Raw genomic sequence first — 19,446 nt, forward strand, 5'->3', positions numbered from 1 at the left:
TCAGATACCGATTACCGAATTATTGAATTCAAACTTTGAAAATATCAAACTGAATACCGAACACCCACCCTAGCAACAACTAGTATTAATGTAGAAAAAAAAAAGCATCGTATTTTACATGCATTAGCATTAAAGAACATCACGTAAAGAATCACTTTCTCCTTAAAAAAAGATTCACGTACAGCCTAAGCTGAGCACAAAAATTCCTTCACCAAGCCACGCCATCTTTATAGGAGTATTTATTATCAACCAATTAGTGCTCGCCACATCACACTCCTCGTATTCATCACTAAAAGAGAACACCATAGCAACTATGCACCTCCCTCCACCCATGTGTTATTCCACCTCTCCACAAAAAATGGACATAAATAAATACTTAAATTTATATAAAATTAAATATACAGACACACGCATACTACATATAACATGTACAAAAGTGACAATTAATTTATACTACTATAATATTAGCCACAATATATATGTCTACTTATAACATCCTATGAAGGGTAATATAATATTCCTTCCTTTTATTTTAGTTGATTTTTTTTAAATATTTGTTTCAATTTAATTGTCTCATTGATGAAAATTAAAGAAGATTTTAATACTCCCCTCTATCCTATTTTATGTGTCACCATTTTTTTTTTTGGTCTGTTCAAAAAAGAATGTCACCTTTTCTTATTTGGTAATTATTTAATTACATCATTCTCATTTTATTTTTAATGGATTCCACTTATTAAGAAAAGACAACTAAAAAGTAAACATTAAGAGGAACAATTTTGTAAACTTTACAAAGTTATCACTTACTCCCTCTGTCCCATTTTACCCGTCCCAAATTTTCTAGTTTGATGTCTCATTTTACTTGTCATTTTTTACTTATTAAGACAAGATAATTTTTTTTTCCATTATACCCTTAGTGTAATTAATTACTCCTTGTTATTAGTCATCCATCAATATTGAAACTAATAACAAGACACAATTAAGAGGGCCAAAATGGTAAAATTACATTACCAATCATTATTTTTTTAATTGCTGTGTCATCCCAATTTGAAACGGGTAAAATGGGACGGAGGGAGTATTTTTTAAATTTCTTATTCGATCAAATAGCGACACATAAAATAAAATGGAGATAGTATGTTTTTCCAATAATACTCTTATCATTAAATGAGTAAATAAGTTATATATATTTAAATTTTTTATATTTTCAAAGTATAATTAATAAATTTAATTTGATAAAATAAATCTTTAGTAAATATTTTTTTAAATATATGTATCAAGTTTATAAAGATCAAGTATGTTAATGTATAACAATTTTTTTTCTTCTTATTTATTAGATTTCATATCTTGTCAAATAATGTCATATATATTGGAATGGGGAAGAGTAGAGTCAAGTGATTCAAAGAATAGACAGAGACAGCTTACTTTCTTTTCCAAAGTATTGTTTTCTTTTCCTCTTCATACAATCAATACTTGCTGTCCCAAAACTTTCCCAATAAAGATCATAGTATTTTTCCGACAAAAAACCCAACAATGAAAAACCAAAATCCACAACCCAACTCCAATTCCAATTCCAGTCATCGGAATCTCCAAAAACAGAACAGCCATATATCAATGTCGGACACGGAGTCACAAGTGAGTCAACTCGACTCTTTCCACTCACCTCTCCGATCCGAATCACCATTGCGTTCCGATGAACCTTTCAACGAACCCCGCAACCCCAAATCATCCCCTTCTAAGGCTATCGTCGCACTAGACAAGTACTTCTCCCCCAACTTGACTTTGCCGCCGGCCACACCGCCCCCGCCGGCGACGGAAAGGAGGTCATCGCCGGTGGTGTATTTTAGTAGGGCGGTGAGGGAGGATAGTGCAACCGGGGTGGCGGCGAAAGGAGGAGTAAGGGGTGACGTGGAAAGAGGGGGGCAGGTTGGTGGTGAACGGCGGTCGAGGGCGGCGGTGGAGTCGATACTTGAAAGGTCGAAAAGGGATGCTGTTGCCAACAGGGTGGCGTTAGGGTTTAGGGTTTGTGAGATCGTGTTTTGCTTGGTTGCATTTTCGGTTATGGCAGCTGATAAGACTCAAGGTTGGACTGGTGATTCATTTGATCGCTACAAAGAGTACAGGTTACTGCTCTTTGCTTATTTTTGATTATGTTAGTTTTGCTTCATTTGTAAAGAAAGCATTTTTTCGGGGCAAGCTTGTGCTCACCTCGATTAATTGCACGGGGGATGCTTGTCACCTCTCACCAACGGCAGGTACTAGTTAACTCTGTCCATCCGGGTTAGAATAGATGGGAAGAAATAACTGGTGTTTTGGTGGGGAAACTAATTTTGTTCAGAAACTTATAGCTCTCTCTCTCTTTTTCTTTTATTAATTTATTATAGGAGTAGTGTGTGAATTAAGCTTGTGTGCATCTCAGGTGAGAGATTTTAGCTGTAGATGAGATTTTTGGTGGCTTTCTCTTTCATTAGAAGCAAATGCAGTCAAACCTCGTTATAATGGCATCGTTTGTGCAAATATGTATTTAGGTTGTTATATCGAGATGTTATAAAGAACATATAATATAGCATACTCTCTACCTTATCAATTTGTTTGTCTTATTTTCCTTTTTAGTCCGTTAAATAAAAGAATGTTCCTTTCCTCTTTTGGCAACTATTTATTTCTAACATTCCAATGTTTGGGATAACACTATTGAAGTACATTTTGGTTAAGACCACAAGATTCAAAGTCTTTATTAATTTCTTTAACTCTGTATCAAGTCAAAATCAGCAAAAAAATTGAAAAAGAGGGAGTAATATGAAAGTCGGTTCCCAAGAAGACTTAGATACTAAGGTGAAATATTGTTATAGAGGATGGCTGGTACAAAGAGGTTTGAATGTGATTCTATTTTGGTTGATCAAAGAGATTCACGGTTGATTTCTTCTTTCATGTTTTTCCTTGTATCTCGTTAACTGTTTCCTTATGAACTTCCTTCCTTAGCTTTAAGTAATGTTGGACCTAATTTTTGCCACAGGTATTTGGTAGCTGTTAATGTTATTGGATTTGTATATTCTGGATTTCAAGCATTTGATCTAGCATACAGTTTGTCAACTGGGAAACACTTTCTCTCACACCATATGCAATATCATTTCGATTTCTCAATGGATCAGGCAAGTAATACCATTTCAACTGGTGTTTTTTCTGTAAATATGTATTCTTAGTTTGAGATGAAATTGGTCAGTGATATTGGTTTTGCTCTTAGGTATTCATGTAGGCTCTTATAATGTTACTAATGGGGAAGGGTTCAGAATCGTGATTGTTCCACCCTTTAATAGTCAATTGAGCTGCTTCTTTATTCCTGCTTTTAGATTCTTACGTAGATTTTATTCAGAGTCGTGCCAGTCAAAAAACGATTTTAGTTCGGTGTCCATCGGAATTCTTATGGTGGGGTTTTGCAAAAGAAAAACTTTGAAGTGCCTTATTTAGGAGCTACTGAGACAACTCTATTCAGCTCTTAGCGTTTGAAGAAGAACTTTTCAGTGCCTCATCTAGGCTTTGGACAACCTTCTTCAAAGTTTTTTACTGGCACCGGGTAGTATAGAATTATAGGTAGCTTTACCTATCCAGTTATCCGTACAACTGTGTGTTTGAGACAAGCTCATCAACGGATAACCTATAGAATCAATTATAAGACATAGTATTTACTTATTCATAACTTCCTAAAGATATTTGGACCATCCCGTAAAGAGGGTTCAGCAACTTGGAGAGCAAGAGTTCGAAGCTAAGTATATGGCTAAATTCATCATTAGAAAGATGACGCTATACATTTTCAAGGAACTAAAAAGCTGAGTGATATTTGAGAATGATACTTTTAGAAATTTACTGTGATTGCCAAAATCATCAAAGCTACAGCTTGGGCCAATAACTGGTAGGACACTAATAATTCCAGCTAACAGTTTGCTAACCCAATGTGACATGCTTTTATATAACAGTGTTTTGACTCAGAAACAACCAGGTACATCTGATTATGGACCATAAGGTTTCATCATCTGTTGCAGTGTACATGAAATCTACTTGAGACTTACAAAGTGTATAGTTCCGTTTATCCAGTTGAAAACATCTGGATCAGTTTAATTTATTGTGGTTTTGTCACTTACAACAAAAAATTATCTTATGTGAATCATCATATCTGGCTTAGTTAGTCTTGCTGCTGTTCGTTGTATATATGATCTGAAGTTGGTCTTTTGTTCTTGCATGTACTTATGCAGATACTGGCATATCTTCTTATGTCTGCATCCTCTTCTGCTGCAACGAGGGTAGACGACTGGGCATCAAATTGGGGGAAAGACTCGTTCACAGAAATGGCAAGTGCATCAATTGCGATGTCTTTCCTGGCTTTCGCCGCGTTTGCCTTAAGCTCTATCATATCTGGTTACAACCTCTGCAACCGTAGTTCCTCGTGATCTTGAAATCAGTTACAAGTATTCATCCATTGCGTAATTTTGAGATATATCGCTACGTAAAATATGTATGTCTAGTGGATCACAAGTTGTACAGATGTAGTTGATAGATTTAGCAGTATATTTTTTTCTTCCCGCTCTACTTTCTTCTTGCAGAGGAATAAAGCATCCAAATCCGGTTAGCAAAATGTAATGTTGAGTACATAAAAATAATTATGTCAAATAGGCGTATATTCTTTTCGATATGGTATATGTTAAAGATATGATAATGCATTGATCAGTGTGAATGTGAACTCTTTTTGGGAAAAGAAAAGGAAAAATTACTTGAAACTACAATCAACTTTAAGTTTTTATTATTACATAGAATGCCACATAATTTAAATCACAGGGCGAGCACAAACTATGGAATCAACTCTTGTTTAGTCACTGATTTTGAAGTTAGAAACTTTAAATTTAAGTTTCTGAAGTTGTGATTTTTGAAAAAAAATAAAAATGAAAGTTGTGTGGAAGTAAAATTTCTCCAAAAACTTATGTAAGCCACCTTTTGAGTGACTTGAAAATATTTGAAATCAAATTTCATGACCAAAACTATATCAAAAATTTGATACGAAATCTATCAAACGGTAGCTAAATTTCTGAAGATGTTTGGTACTGTGACTTGCAATTTGTACCTTTTAACTTGTTTTGGAACTCTACCTCAACTTTTCACTTGGACAAAAATATTTTTGTATCGAGAGTTAAATAAATCCAAACAAGTTCAGTTTGAATCATCCTATGTATTCCTTTCACCTAGAAAAGGAGATTCTTGACACTAAGTGTCAGCATCAAGAAAACTCTCTTTCCCTCCTGCCCTCCTCATCTCCCTGTCTCCAAAATTGATCTGAACACATTATCCTTCCAATCTCATTCATTTCCTCGATTTCCTCTTCCTCCGATGGAAACAGAGTCTAGTGTCATTAAAGTCCCAGTCTATATCATTAGAAATCTATTGAAAAGCAATTGCGCAGCGACTTGTGAGGTGTTAAGTAGTCTTTAGGACTATCTGTTCAACTACCATCTGGAGCCTAACTGGAGTCTATCTCCTCTGATCTGAGGCTGAGGGATCCTGCTTTCGTGCCTCTCCAAAATTTGATCTGCATTTGATGGCATGAATCATAAATTAGAATAGCAAACTCAAACATCCAGTGTTACATGAATTGAGTTATCAGTGGAGTGAGCATTGTAGAACAGTTACGGTGCTGCTACATGATAAACTAATACCATATTGAATTGGAATTGGCAACCCTTTTTCCTGTGTCTTTGGTTTTTGTCTTGAATGTTCTCAGGAAACAAGAAAAGAATCCTCAAAATGTAGATGACAAGCTATCCATTAGCACTAACGAGTCGAGTGATGTTCATGCATCTTCTCTTGAATAATTCAGTTGGTAAACATCAGCAGAATGCAAAAAACTAAAAAGGTTACCAGCATAATTTAAAGAAAGTGCAAGGTAGGTAACATTGCATCAGCTTCTAGGTTTTATGAGTTCTTCTTCGCTGATTGTTGATACTAAGTTCCTTATAGTGCAAATATGCATGTACCGCATCTTTCTCCCTTCAGCAAGATAACGCCAACAACAAATCAAATGCTAGAGCACATCTTTTGTCAATGCATTGCTTCAGCTTACCAGAGACATCACTGGTGAATGAGAACTAGTTTTCTGTTGCAGACTACCGCAAATAATTTTTATATATATATATATAAAAAACAGTGTAGGGCACAGTTACTATATGTTCTACTTATATCTAGGTCCCATATTTTTCACCTTCTACAGCAAAACATCCAGCCAGTCACATCTGGTTCTTGAGTAGGAATTTTTAACTGCACCTACTATCCCTTCCAGGAATAGCACACATTATATGTCGCAAAACAAAAATGTGAAAATCAGATAACTAATAAACACATTATTACGCCCATGCCACCCTTGTCCTTGCAAATAATATGAAACTATAACAGAAGATACAAAGGACTCAAATAGCTAATTCCAACTAAAAAGGGAATAAGAAACAGTTGATTGATACAAAACAGTAACCAATACTGCCAATTCCTTTCTCATATATGGTGGGCGGTCTGGAAGGTGAGAAGCCAGAGATTCTTTGAAGGAAAACATGAGAGTGAACCTGGATTGAACAGAGGTATTTATCTTTTAGCTTTAGTGTCAAAGCCTTGATGTAATAATGGAGCTAGGGCATGTAACAGGGGCGGATCTAGGGTGGTAAATGGGGGTTCCCAGGAACCCAGTAACTTCCGTGCGGATCTTTTATTTATATTGAGAAATATAGTAAATATATAAGAATTATAAGTTGGAAACCCATAAATGAAATGTGTCATTGGCCTAGTGGTAGATAAAGAGCTTGCTAAAGCTTTGTAGGCCTCTTGGTTGTGGGTTCTAACCTTGTAAGCCACTATATTTTATTTTGCCCAAGGAACCCACAAACTTTAAATCATACATTCGACTCTGTAAATCATGGAAACTCTCCCTAACAGAATTTGATGACTATCTCAACTCCTTATGTGTGCAGCAATGGAGTTGAGAGTTTTTGTTTTCTGTAATGCACACTCCACAGCATTCACTTGGTGTTGGTCGCAATATTACTCCTTACTGATCAAAAAGTAACCAATACAGCCAGTAACATGTGACATGATCATAAGGTCATGTGGACTTTTTGGAAGGAACACTATTCTTAATGCAGCATAACTAATGAGAAACGAAAAGCTCGTCAATGAGAAACTTTAATAAGTTTATAATGAAACTCACCCGCAAGTTGAGCATTTCTTGTGATGCTTGCAGAAGATTGATAAGCAAACAGAGCATATGTAACCCATGTCAATCGTGTTTTTATGACAAAAGCACCTGAAAGTTAGTTGCAAACATAATCCGCTAAGCAGCTATACTTAATTGAGTGTGAAGAGGTGCGAGGAGTAATTCCAATACAAATTGAGGGCTAAATTCAAGAATTTGTCAGAATGGGCTGGAATTTGGAGCACAGATTTTTTTGAGTCCAGATAGCAGTAAATTCAATAAATACTCCGCTTTTGCTATTAGTAGGATAGGTCTCCTTGATAAACATTGTGTATGGTTTTTCGGGATACGTATCTTATCAAAAGCTGCACTCTCAAAGTAATTTGTAAGTTCGCAACACTTGTAATGACTCAAAACTGCTGGAGTTAGGAGAGATATGGTTAAGACGGTTTTAACAGATGATAAAACAGCAACAAATAAAAAGATCTGAGAAGAACTTCTCTCTGCCAAAAGCACATGTGGATGATCAGTGGATTTGCTTAATTGAAGTGGAAAAAAAGGTAAAATTGGAAAGAGTTTTCGGTTATCAAAAAAAAATTGGAAAGAGCTTTCATACTGCAAGAGAAAAGGCAGTACAGTCAGACTATTCTTAACTGACATTCAGTTAGATGGATAAAGCACTTCATTACCAGCTCATCATATGAGAAATAATTAAAGTAATAGACACGCTAATCACTTACGATGCGCGAAAGTCAACTCCTACAGGTCTGGGAAGTTGCAAAAAGCCCCGAGAATGTAAATCAGTCGCAAAAACTGTCTGTGTTTATTACAGTCTTGTCAGTATTTTCAAATGAAAAATTAGAGATCTTAAGACAAGACATTCTATAAAGAAAACATCTCAAAATAAAACAAGGCATTTAACCATCTTAAAGATCACATCAGGTGAATGAACACACATGGTACCCAAACCGCATCAGACAAACACATGCAACTTCATATCATACTGATGAGAAACAAAATGCAGTCAATTTCAATATACTGTATCTAGATTTCTAGTCATGGAAGTGGTTGTAGCAACAGACAACTGCATTTCCATGAAAAGTGTGTTGAAAACAAGATCATACAAGAATTACATCTTCATTCATGATATTACCATCTCCAACTCACAGACACAAAGCATGAACAGTTCAGAATAGAGGGCAAAAGGAAAAGCCATTGAACTGTAGTAGTCCAGATGACATTTGGAAAAGAGTTTTTAAGTCCACAAAGAGTGCATTGGTACTTTTCAGTCATATCCTTTTAATTGCATGAGTTACAAGTTGGGGCAACTAGGTTGATCAATTGTACATCCAACCGCAACATATAGGCGTACATATCAAAAGTTTGAAACCAGATTTAAATAGGGAAAACTTTTGGGAGGTCTTTTTAGTGTAAGCTCCTCAGAAACAAAACTTACATACGAAAAACAAATCAAAGTATAGTGACTTGTTCAACATGCTTCCAAATCAGATAGAAACTAATGTTTAAAGGCAGCATTGGAGACAACCGTAGATGTTCAATTGTTGGATACAAGCTATTGACTATTTAAAATGGTAAGCTAGAGATAACTTAGTATTAACAATTTGAATAACACTTACAGAGAGATATTGAAACAGCCCATCTGATACTTGAGGTTTCAAATATACACCACCAGTTATGTAAGAAGCCTGTCCCCAGATAAGCACCATTACATCAGTTGACCAAATATAACTCGTGCTGGGAAAGAATAGATTTAAAACCAAACTAACAGGGATAGAAATGCTACCTGCTGAAGAAAAGCAGAATGTTGAGATCCTATTGCACATGAATCAATGGGTACCTGCAACAAAAATGCATTGTATTTCATAGAGTAGAATCACAATATAATCTGAGTCTGGAACCCTAACTTTAGAAATTCTACATTTATGAAGATAATGTGACAACTTTCTAATTAATCTAGAAGGAAATGAAACGGTTACAAGATTGAAATAAAGAGTTGTTAAATCCTCTATATAGTATATACCATTGAACGTTGAGCTGAGAAAATTGAATTCATGACTGCAACATATCTGCAAAAAGGAACATGCTTCAGCAGAGAACGTTAAGAAAGAGAAAATTGTAGTTGCTGTGAAGATCAAACATACTGGCCCGGCCCATCTGGAGATCCATGCAGACACAATATCTGCCATAATTTCAAGCACTATTTCTTAGCAAATACCAGTATTCATATCCAACATAACAGAAAAGGAATCAAATTATAGAGTACAAAACAAGAAAGGAAACAAATTTTTCCTAACAATTACCTTACTGCTAAAGGACACTAAATGATGAAATTAACAAATACAATAAAACAACATCAATGTTGTAGCAATATCTGGTAATATTACATTAAGAAATTTTCCCTGAAATGGGACAGGAAACAACAGTTAAAATGTAGGAATTTCATTGGGATTGGTAGTTTCTTTTTTTCTTCTTGATAAGGATTAGAATGGTAGTTTCTTGATAATATTTTTCCCCGGCAACAATGCTCTTTTCCCACATAGTGGAATTACACTGGGTATGTTATTGTTGTTGTAAGGATGGGAATGGTAGTTTCACTATACTATTGGATAAAAATGGCAGTACAAACAAATCAGGACACTTTGGAATTAATCTGATGGTTTTGTTTAAGGTACATAACCATAGAAAAGTATTACCTCACCAAACCCCCATTAAGTTGGGCTTAGCACCTTTGAGGCTAAGAAACACTCTATCAGAAGTAACATGAAACATAAAAAGGCCAAAGAAGTCGCTGGGGAAACCTAGAAATTAATTTTTCCTTGGACGAGAGATATTTACATGGATAACATATTTATCATAAGAACATATTATGCTAATAAAAACTATAATTTACTATCCAATGGATCGATCAAAAAAATATCACATAAGAACAAAATCTACAAATGTAACTGGATAAACAAACTCCACAGAAATACTGGAAGAATCGTAGCATTTTCAGTTTCTTATGAAATGAGGAACTTACCCGAGGTTGTGGATGAAGAGGTCCTGAACGAAATACCCGTTGAATATCTAACAGTTCAAACAGGTCAAGAGAAGCAATTCCTCTGAACAAATATGAATTCAAAGCTATGCACCATAACCAATAAAAACCAGTGGCACATGTAGCTTATTAGCTACGGGTTCAACCAAATAAGTAACATGAATATATAAGTGAAAAATACTAAAATCTTAACAAAATATTATATTCAGAACCTATAATTTCAAAACTACAGTAAAATCATTGTAAGAGCTTTAAAGGATAAACCTAGCAAGTTCAAATCATGAATCCGCCACGGGATAAAAACAAAATAAAATTGCAATTCAATACTACAACAACAATGTATCCTATGCAATCACAAAAGTGAGGTCTGGGGAGGTGGGGAGGGTAGAGTGTAACCAGACCTTACCCCTTCCTCAAAGTTGAGCTAGAGAGGCTGCTTTCAATAGACCCTTGCCTCAAGACAAAAATACTACTCCCTCCATTTAAAAAAGAATGACCTGTTTTGACTTGACACACAGTTTAAGAAAATAAAAATACTTTTGAATCTTGTGATCGTTAATTAAAGTTATGTCAAATGCACCAAAACATCCTTTAATCTTATGGCCTTAAACAGAATTAAAGTATTGCCGGAAAAGGAAGGGGGTCATTCTTGTTTAAAGAGACTAAAAAGGAAAGTTGGTCATTCTTTTTGAAATGGAGGGAGTATACAAAAAGACGTAATGGAAGTACAAGAGACAGTAGACAATAGCTATTACTACAACAAAATAATACTACCATCGAACTACACGAAACAGCAAATATTAATAGATATTGAAGAACAAGAAACTAAAGCCGAGAACTATGACTACTAGTAATGACAACAAGCCAAGCCTAGTACCACGACTGCTAGTAACAGCAACAGGACAAAGCACTCCTACCTACACGCACTCCTGCCTAGTAACCTTCTACACGAAATTCGCAATTCAATGAGAACCAAAAAGCCCAACAAACATAAACTGATTGGGGATACAACACAAAGCCATAGAAAGTGAACCAGAAAGCAAGGAAAATCCAACACCATCAACGGATTCTTCTCGACTCAAAGACTCATCTTTATCCACAAAATCCTCCAGTTTCTCCAACAAACACTCAGCCCTTTGCATTGAAGAAGTAGAAGAATCAAATACATAATCACATGAATTATACCCACTTGCAATCACTACCACTTGGTTCATCTGATTCAATAACAGTATCGAATTCAAGAAAGCAAGAACCTGCAAAAAATAGAAAAATCATAAATACAACATTATTATTAATTTAATTTTTAAAAAAATAAAAATAAAAATTGGGTATTGGGTTTTTTTGTTTACATGAGATAAGAATTTGGAGAAAGTGAAAGAAGTGTTGTTGTTCATTGAGCTCCAGAAGTATGGATTTGTATCGATGAGAACCATTAATAGGCTGACGTCATCCGCGTATAGCTTTGATGATACCGGAGTCATTCTCGCCGGCGCCGGAGCTTATGGGTTGCACCGATTGGCTTTTGATAGTAAAGTGAAAACAGTAGAGGAAGCAACCATACAGGTGAAAATATAATAAATTTAAATAATTTTCAAAACATTAAATACATTTTTTAGCCTTCCGAAAAACTTAAGTGGCCATAATTCCTTTTAATAAATAAATAAAAAAAACTGTATATATGATAAAGATTGTTTTCACATGTCATAATTCACAAGTATAACTTATTAAATAACTATTACAAATTAATACTTGTTCGTCGAAAATAATTTTTGAAATATCTATTTAAACAGCTTCATTAACAAATATTTGAAGAATTATTAAAAACTTGATTCTACTTATTATTTTATTTATTTTCTTGCTGAATTTACAATTTTAGTTTGTTCTTTATAACTTTACTTTTGTTATCAATAACAACAAATCTAATGTATTCCCACCTAGTGGGGTCTGGACTTTTGTTATCAATATTCATCATAAATCCAAAAATTTGGGACAAGAGTAAAATCTTCTATTTTTAAAAATTTCTCTTTTTTAAAAAAAAAAAAAAACTCAAAAACATTAATAGGAAGCTAATTAGCAAGAAATTGATTTAGGTTGAGGCAGAAAAGTAAGAGGAATTGGTACTCGTATAATTTTCAAAATAGTACCATTAATACTTCAGCTGTCAAATGCTATTTTGGACCAATTTTTTATTTAGAAAAAATAAATCTAATTTCCTTTTTAATTTTTTTTTTATGTGAAGTTATTTAAATAGAGGTAAATTCAATGAAAATTAAATATATATATATATATATTCTTTTACCCTTCCCTAAAAAGGATTTTTCCTTGATAACGAACTCACAAACAAGTCCGTCGTCTGAAAATTTAATATTTGAAATTAGCAGAACCATTTATTTTATAGTGGAAATATTATAAGTGGCGTCTCTTACTGTCGAGCGGCCGGTCAGTGAACAAAATTGAAGCTTTTCAGAAAACAATGGATCCAAAGCCTTCAATGACCTTTATTGATAAACCAGTAGTAAGTTCCCTCTTTTCTATGTGTCTTGATTATCATTAATGAAATTCAAGCATGTTTTTTGAAAAAAAAAAGATTGTGTTCTTGGTTTTAATTTAGATTCCTGGTGATGTTATTTTGGATGTTTCTGCCATGATGGACCAAACCATAAAGCTGGGTGGCGGCCTCCAACAGGTTTTTTCACTTGGGGTTTTGTGATGTTTTTTTTCTTTCTGTTTCAAGAATTGATTTTGCTAGTGTGGGGTTACTTTTTCTGTACAAGTTAAATAATTTCATTGATTAAACATCAAGATTATGTGAAAAATACGCTCAAATTGTGTATATAACTCAACTCGTGTCAACCATAGTTTTATAGTATCAAGTTTGTCCAGCTATATTTACAACATATAATGACAGAGAAGCGTGTTTTAATGATTTATAAGCCGTTCTTGCATTTTTTATTTTTGGTAAATGAGTTGGAATTTCATCGTTCAAAGCACCGAGCAAGTGCAAACAAAACTGTGTAAATGTAGAATGGTTTAGTTCCTTGTCACATTCGCGGAACAATCAAACCTGTCGTTCATTCTGGATCATTACAACGTTATTTGCTTGATACACCACCAAGAATTCAACATTTGAAGATAAATAGTTCTTGCTATTTTTGAAAAAAAGGAAGCTTTTTCTTTCATTCCATATGTTTCTCTTGAGCCAAGGGTCTATTGGAAACGATATCTCTACCTCTTAGGTAGGGGTAAGGTATGCGTATGCTATACTCTCTCCGGACGCCACTCTGTGGGATTATACTAGGTATGTTGTTGTTTCATTCCATATGTGCCAAAAAGGAGACCTAAAGGTGATGTATTCAAAACTAGCTTTTCTTTCACCGATATCCGAAATCTCTAGCTTGTGGTTGCTTCCTTCACTGTTCTCGGACCTTGCCTCTATATGGTTATTTTCCTATGTGGATGGTAGTATGTCATTCAGCATTGTTTGAGATATGGTTTGGATATCGTTACTTAAGAAATTTCTACACTACTTTTCTATTCCCATAGTATAATGAAGCAATGCAGCAGTTTTATATTTTCTAACTGCCTTCAATATGAATATTTCTGATATTCTATACATATTTTTCCCGTTTTGACAGGACCATGACACTATAACTGTCATCAAAGCAGGTATTTTGAGATTTTCAGAGCCAAACAAGTACTGGATTGAAAGCTCACACAAGAGAGTGAGTGCAGTGCTATCTTTCTAAATTCATCCAAGTTTACGCTTCTGCTCTTAGTAGATTTTATTGGAAATATTCCAGGTTTGTTGCTTTCTACAGGTGGTTGGCCAATATCTTAATACGTTTAAAGTAACCTGAAACTAGTTCTTTTCAGTACAGCTTTCTTCTCATGATTCAAACAGAGATAGTAAGGTGCACTTTGGATTTTCATACAGTGAAACACTTAGGGAATGTGTATGAAGTTAAATCAAGCAGCACATATTCACTACTTAGGTTGAGCTTTAGAAAATGATGTAACTCGTCAACTGTGAAGTCATCTAAAGTATAAATAGTTAAATTTCTAGAATGAAAATAAGCCAATGTGCATTATGGTGGATCTGCTAAATTTAGATGTCTCTTAAGTCAACTATAGCACAAATAAGTTAAGTCACTATATTTGAGAGATAAAGCAAGATTATCCAATTCAGAATTGCAGGAGTCCTTTATTATGAAGTTCAATGTATTGTGTTGAAATATGGACTGACTAGGGAGCTATAGTACTCCTTAGCAAATGGGAGCCATAGTACTTATGATTCCATCAGTAAACATTTGATTTCAAGATTTAACCGTCTAAAGCAACATTCTAGACATAACCATGTTAGGTGAAAAAATTAGGATGATATCTTTCTTTGATTTATTGATAAGCTGTAATTTTTTTACAGTTTATACCTACCGTGGGGGATACTGTCCTTGGAATTGTGGTGGACAAAAGAGCAGATGTAAGCATTTTTAAGTATTTCAAAACTTTTCTTATTCTTATTATAAGCAATATTGCTGTTTTTTGATAACTTCATTATTTCAGTTTCTGGTGAATTGTTATGTTTACGTACCTCCTACGTGTCCTTAATTCTACTTGCTGCAGCATGAACTCTGTAACAGTTACACTTCTAAGTAGTTGAGTACGTTTTGTCAAGAACTAACTTTCTTAGGATTCCACTATCCTTTTCTTTTTAAAGAGTTCAAAAGTCAAAGTCAAGATACAGATATTCCTTTTTTGATATATAAATACTTGAACTTATCAAAGTCATCATCTTTTGATGAGTCTCCCTTTAATGCTGTTAAACTATCTACCTCTCTTCTATTTGCTTATACAACAATAGCACAATTGGTGCTTTAACTATTAGTTTCCTGCTGCTCCGAATTGTTTGCTTGTGTGTCAATCTGCGTCCGGTTTTGATCAATCAGATCTGTGGTGCACTTATCTAAGACATAGTGAGCATCCAATGCAGAAAATTTGCTCCTAATATTTGAGGGGCTTTATGTGTTCTGTTGAATACTTAGTTTCATGTGTTACAGTATCATTGAAGTCGCAGGGCTTTAGGTTCTAAACTGTCTCTGGTAAGGACATATCAGTCTCAAGTGGAGTATGTGTTGGTTATTGACCATATAGGATGATATTCATATTACTGTGGTGGTGACTATATGTTGATCATTGACCATACAAAATTACATTCATTCAGATAAAAAAGTTGGTCCCAAAAATTTCTCTCTGTTTCTAGTACTTACGATGGAGATTTCCTGTCGTTTGTCTATTTTCCTGTCATTTTCATGAACACATCAAGATTTGTCACAAATATAATGATGGTCCATGTAGCACACAAAAAATCTGGATGTTCATTGATTCTTATCTGACGTTGCAGCTTATGTTATTAAGATCTATGATTTTTCTTTGTGAACTTCAAATTCACTTTTGGGTTTTTTGGCAGAGCTTTTTTGTGGACATAAAAGGGCCAATGGTGGCATTCTTGCCAGTGTTAGCATTTGAAGGAGGGACTAGGAGAAACATACCCAAATATGAGGTTTTAATCCCAAGTCCATGATATTTGAGCTCTTATTTTTATTTTCTCCTCTTATGTTTCTTTATGATAGAAAATAGGGAAAATACCCATGAAAATACCTGAAGTTTGACCGGATTACCAGTTGAGCATACTGAACTTTGCGGGGGTCCTATTACCCCCCAGACTTTTTTTGCGTATTTTAATGGCATATATATGCCACTTGGCACACTGCGTGTGATTCACGCGCATTGAGCGCGTGAACAGTGTTAAAAACGTTTTAAAACTCTTTTTTTTTTTACCAAACAACCCCTTAATTTTATAATTATTTAAAGTTTTTTATTTTTATTTATTTTTTCATTCTTTTTTCTTCTTAATGGAACTCGAAAAATCATGAAAAAAAAAAAAAATTCAAGTATGAAACTCAGAATCTTTCCGAATTAATGGAAAGATTAATGGTTATAATTAATGAAAAGATTTTTCCGAATCTTTCGAGTTCCATTTATAATTTGAACTCAGAATTATAAATGGATTCGAACTCAGAATTATAATTCTGAAAGATTAATAGTTATAATTAATGGAAAGATTCCGAATTAAATTTCATGTATGAAACTCGGAAAATTCCTTAATGGTTATAATTTAATGGAACTCGCTAATTGAAACTCAATGAATGATTCGGAAGATTCAAACTCGAAAACTCGCTAATTTAATTCCGAGTTCCATTAATGGAAATTGAATCTTCCGAGTTCCATTAACGGAAGATTGAATAGCTTCATGGAAATTGAATCTTCTGAGTTCCATTAACGGAAGATTGAATAGCTTCATACATGAAATTAAATTTTTTGAATCTTCCGATTTTCATTAATGAATTTTTCGAATCTTCCGAGTTCCATTAATGGAAATTGAATCATGAAATTAAATTTTCCGAATCTTTCGAGTTCCATTAATGAATTTTCCGAATCTTCCGAGTTCCAGTAATGGAAATTGAATCTTCCATTGAGTTTTCAATTAGCGAGTTTCATTGAATCTTCCATTAATGGAACTCGCTAATTGAATCTTCCGAGTTTCAATGGAAAATTAATGGAAGATTCCATTCAATTATTTGAAAAAACTTTCTTCATAAATTCAATGGAATCATTTGGAATATTTAATATGGTTGTAATTGTAAAAAAATGTTGAAAAGTGATAAAATGGAGAAGAAACGGCGCGTGTACTACACTTTCCATGGAAAAAACTGGGTATACGTTTTGAGGGGGGATTAATTCCACTTTAAAAAAGTCTAGGGGGGAATTAATTTCAATTAAAAAAGTATAGGGGGTAATAGGGACCCCACAAAGTTCAATATGCTTCACTGGAAATTTGGTTAAACTTCAGGTATTTTCGTGGGTATTATCCCTAGAAAATACTTGTGCAAGTACTGGAGTGAAGATGAAGATACTGTTTTGCAATTTTTAGCTGATTTCAAATTTTTACTCTATGAATCTTGATCATTTGAAATTGAGTGACTGCTTTATTGTTTAACTCAAATTGAGTTAGATGAATAGGAGGGCTCCTTGCAAATGGGGCAAGCTCGACACTCCTCTAGTTAAAAAGTTGAATTCTAATTAATTGCTGGTTGCTTGTTCAAGAACTGCTTGATGTGGCCTCTTTCATTAGAAGATATCACATTAGTTCGTTGATAGCAGTCTGATTTACCCCCTACCCCCTCCTTTAAGTGAGTACCAGTTATGTTGATACTGTACTTTATATGTGTATTTATTGAAACAAGAGGTGGCTTTGCCTTGTGCCATTTTGCGTTTCCAGGATTTCCATATTCAATTGAGTTAGAATTTGTTCATACTTCATACCAGAAGAATTTGATTGTTGAGTGGAGGATACTATCTCTTAAAATTTATTCTTATGTGTTCGCATTGTTTAAAATGTAAAATAAGTTTCAGAAACGAGTAGTTGTGCTGCTAGCAAATCTAAAAACATATCTCTCTTTGGCACCAGTACGCTATGGTTCAAGGTTTTAGCAGGTCTATTGATAGAGATTAGCGCTGTACAAAAATGATGACACAAGAACTATTACTATTCCTGCCCCATGTAAAAGGAGATACTGTGCCAATTTCCTTTGAGAGCACTACTTTCCTTCATGGTGGCAAGCAAATTCCTCAACTACTTGATTCATAAATTAATGCTTGTGCCTCTCAGTAACTCGTCTCAAATTACATGGTCACTAGGATAGATAGCTTTATGAGGTATTCCCACCCAATTTAGAGCTTTTCATGCTTCATAGTTCAGGCAGAGAATTTGCTTGTAAATATATGCCAGCAACATCTTAGTGCTATTGTGCAATAAGATGATATTCAACTAATTAAAAAAAAGGACTATAGCCTACTGGAACACCAATTAATGTCGCAGTCTTGTACTAAATCCGAATGAGCCATCGGATTCATCTCAATCATTTTTTCTAACCCATCATGTGTGTATCAAGGCCTATTTTATGATGACTTATCTTGCTATTTCAGGTAGGTGCTCTAATTTATGCTCGTATTGTCAATGCCAACACTGGAATGAACCCAGAATTATCGTGCATGGATGGTTGGTGCCTTCTCTAAGTTGCAACAAAAGTTCTTGTATTTCCTAATCTATCTGCTTTACTCTTCATTTCAAAATAATTATCTTATTTGATACAGCTTCTGGAAAAGCTGCCGAGTTTGGCCTCCTTAAAGATGGCTATATGTTTGAATCATCAACTGGTTTATCACGGATGTAAGATTCTGCTTTGGCTTTAGCTCGCAACAGTGAAATTTTTGGTTTAAATTTTTTACTATAACATTAACTTGCTCATCAGAAAGAGAGAAGAAAAAGGGTGAAGGTCTTGTTGCCTGCTATTCAGTCTTCTTAGCTACAATATTCATCTTTTTGTATTTTCTTCCTAGGTTGCTGAGCTCACCAACATGTCCAGTACTTGAAGGTCTTGGAAAGAAGCTAGCTTTTGAGATAGCTGTTGGTTTAAATGGCCGTGTGTGGGTATATAAATCTGTTCATTCTTTATTATTTTGGTTGGTCTGTCCGTCTCTTTCAAAATCACCAATACTTTTGCCTCTATTCTCAACTTAGATACTTGTTCCGCTGTAATAGGTAAATGCTGAGCACCCTTCGTCGATCATCCTTGTTGCAAATGCAATAATGAACTCTGAGTCGTTGACTCCAGTGCAACAAAAGATTATGGTGGAGAGGCTGCTAGATAGAGTAAATTGAACTGGATTCAGCATTTTGAACATATAGCTTGTAGCAACCAAATGAAGTCATGGATAATGTGATTGTTACCAGACTGCGGAACATATAGCGACACAAAATGTAAATCTAGTTTCTCCCTCATGGACTTTTGGCCTGCGTCCATCCAATTCCTCACTCATGAAACTGTCATGCTTATTTATGTGATGATTCTGTTGAGAGTATAGAGAAAGGATGTAACGTTATGAGCAGAGTTGATTTTTGCAGAGGATGATCTATGCTAAGTTGCTAACATTTTGTCTATGGTTTCTGTGCCAGTATACGCGCAGCTTGACTAGTTTATTGGGTGCCTGTTACCTGGAAAAAGGGGAGCAGGAAAATATTTGATGAATCAATATGAGCTTTTAAATCTTTTTGACA

At 34.6% G+C, this 19,446-nt stretch overlaps 3 protein-coding genes across 6 annotated transcripts; 2 read left to right on the top strand and 1 right to left on the bottom strand.

Moving 5' to 3' along the window:
• Positions 1 to 1,368: 1,368 nt before the first annotated feature.
• Positions 1,369 to 4,676, top strand: LOC107875911 (CASP-like protein 4A3). Its single transcript, XM_016722811.2, has 3 exons — positions 1,369 to 2,117; positions 3,008 to 3,143; positions 4,242 to 4,676. The coding sequence occupies exons 1-3, from the start codon at positions 1,528 to 1,530 to the stop codon at positions 4,434 to 4,436; spliced, it is 921 nt and encodes a 306-aa protein (XP_016578297.1). The 5' UTR covers positions 1,369 to 1,527; the 3' UTR covers positions 4,437 to 4,676.
• A 371-nt stretch (positions 4,677 to 5,047) lies between these two features.
• Positions 5,048 to 11,888, bottom strand: LOC107875910 (general transcription and DNA repair factor IIH subunit TFB4). Of its 2 annotated transcripts, none has more exons than XM_016722810.2 (10): positions 11,621 to 11,888; positions 11,281 to 11,524; positions 10,254 to 10,300; positions 9,376 to 9,413; positions 9,255 to 9,300; positions 9,018 to 9,071; positions 8,851 to 8,919; positions 7,954 to 8,030; positions 7,229 to 7,324; positions 5,048 to 5,566 (listed from the first exon to the last, which is right to left on the bottom strand). In XM_016722810.2, the coding sequence occupies exons 1-10, from the start codon at positions 11,750 to 11,752 to the stop codon at positions 5,509 to 5,511; spliced, it is 861 nt and encodes a 286-aa protein (XP_016578296.1). In that variant the 5' UTR covers positions 11,753 to 11,888; the 3' UTR covers positions 5,048 to 5,508. The 2 variants fall into 2 exon arrangements, with proteins under 2 accessions (XP_016578296.1, XP_016578295.1); XM_016722809.2 differs by lacking the exon at positions 5,048 to 5,566 and adding an exon at positions 5,573 to 6,590 and having other exon boundaries at positions 11,621 to 11,882.
• Positions 11,889 to 12,551: 663 nt separating this feature from the next.
• Positions 12,552 to 19,446, top strand: LOC107875909 (putative exosome complex component rrp40). 3 transcript variants are annotated; one of them, XM_016722806.2, is made up of 9 exons: positions 12,552 to 12,786; positions 12,883 to 12,957; positions 13,907 to 13,993; positions 14,692 to 14,748; positions 15,736 to 15,828; positions 18,315 to 18,387; positions 18,483 to 18,558; positions 18,729 to 18,819; positions 18,931 to 19,446. In XM_016722806.2, exons 1-9 carry the CDS (start codon positions 12,745 to 12,747, stop codon positions 19,048 to 19,050), a joined length of 714 nt encoding a protein of 237 aa, XP_016578292.1. In that variant the 5' UTR covers positions 12,552 to 12,744; the 3' UTR covers positions 19,051 to 19,446. The 3 variants fall into 3 exon arrangements, with proteins under 3 accessions (XP_016578292.1, XP_016578293.1, XP_016578294.1); XM_016722808.2 differs by having other exon boundaries at positions 12,577 to 12,786; positions 18,729 to 18,815; XM_016722807.2 differs by lacking the exon at positions 12,883 to 12,957 and having other exon boundaries at positions 12,576 to 12,786.

This window comes from Capsicum annuum, chromosome 6 (assembly GCF_002878395.1).
Source record: "Capsicum annuum cultivar UCD-10X-F1 chromosome 6, UCD10Xv1.1, whole genome shotgun sequence".
Lineage (NCBI taxonomy): Eukaryota > Viridiplantae > Streptophyta > Magnoliopsida > Solanales > Solanaceae > Capsicum > Capsicum annuum.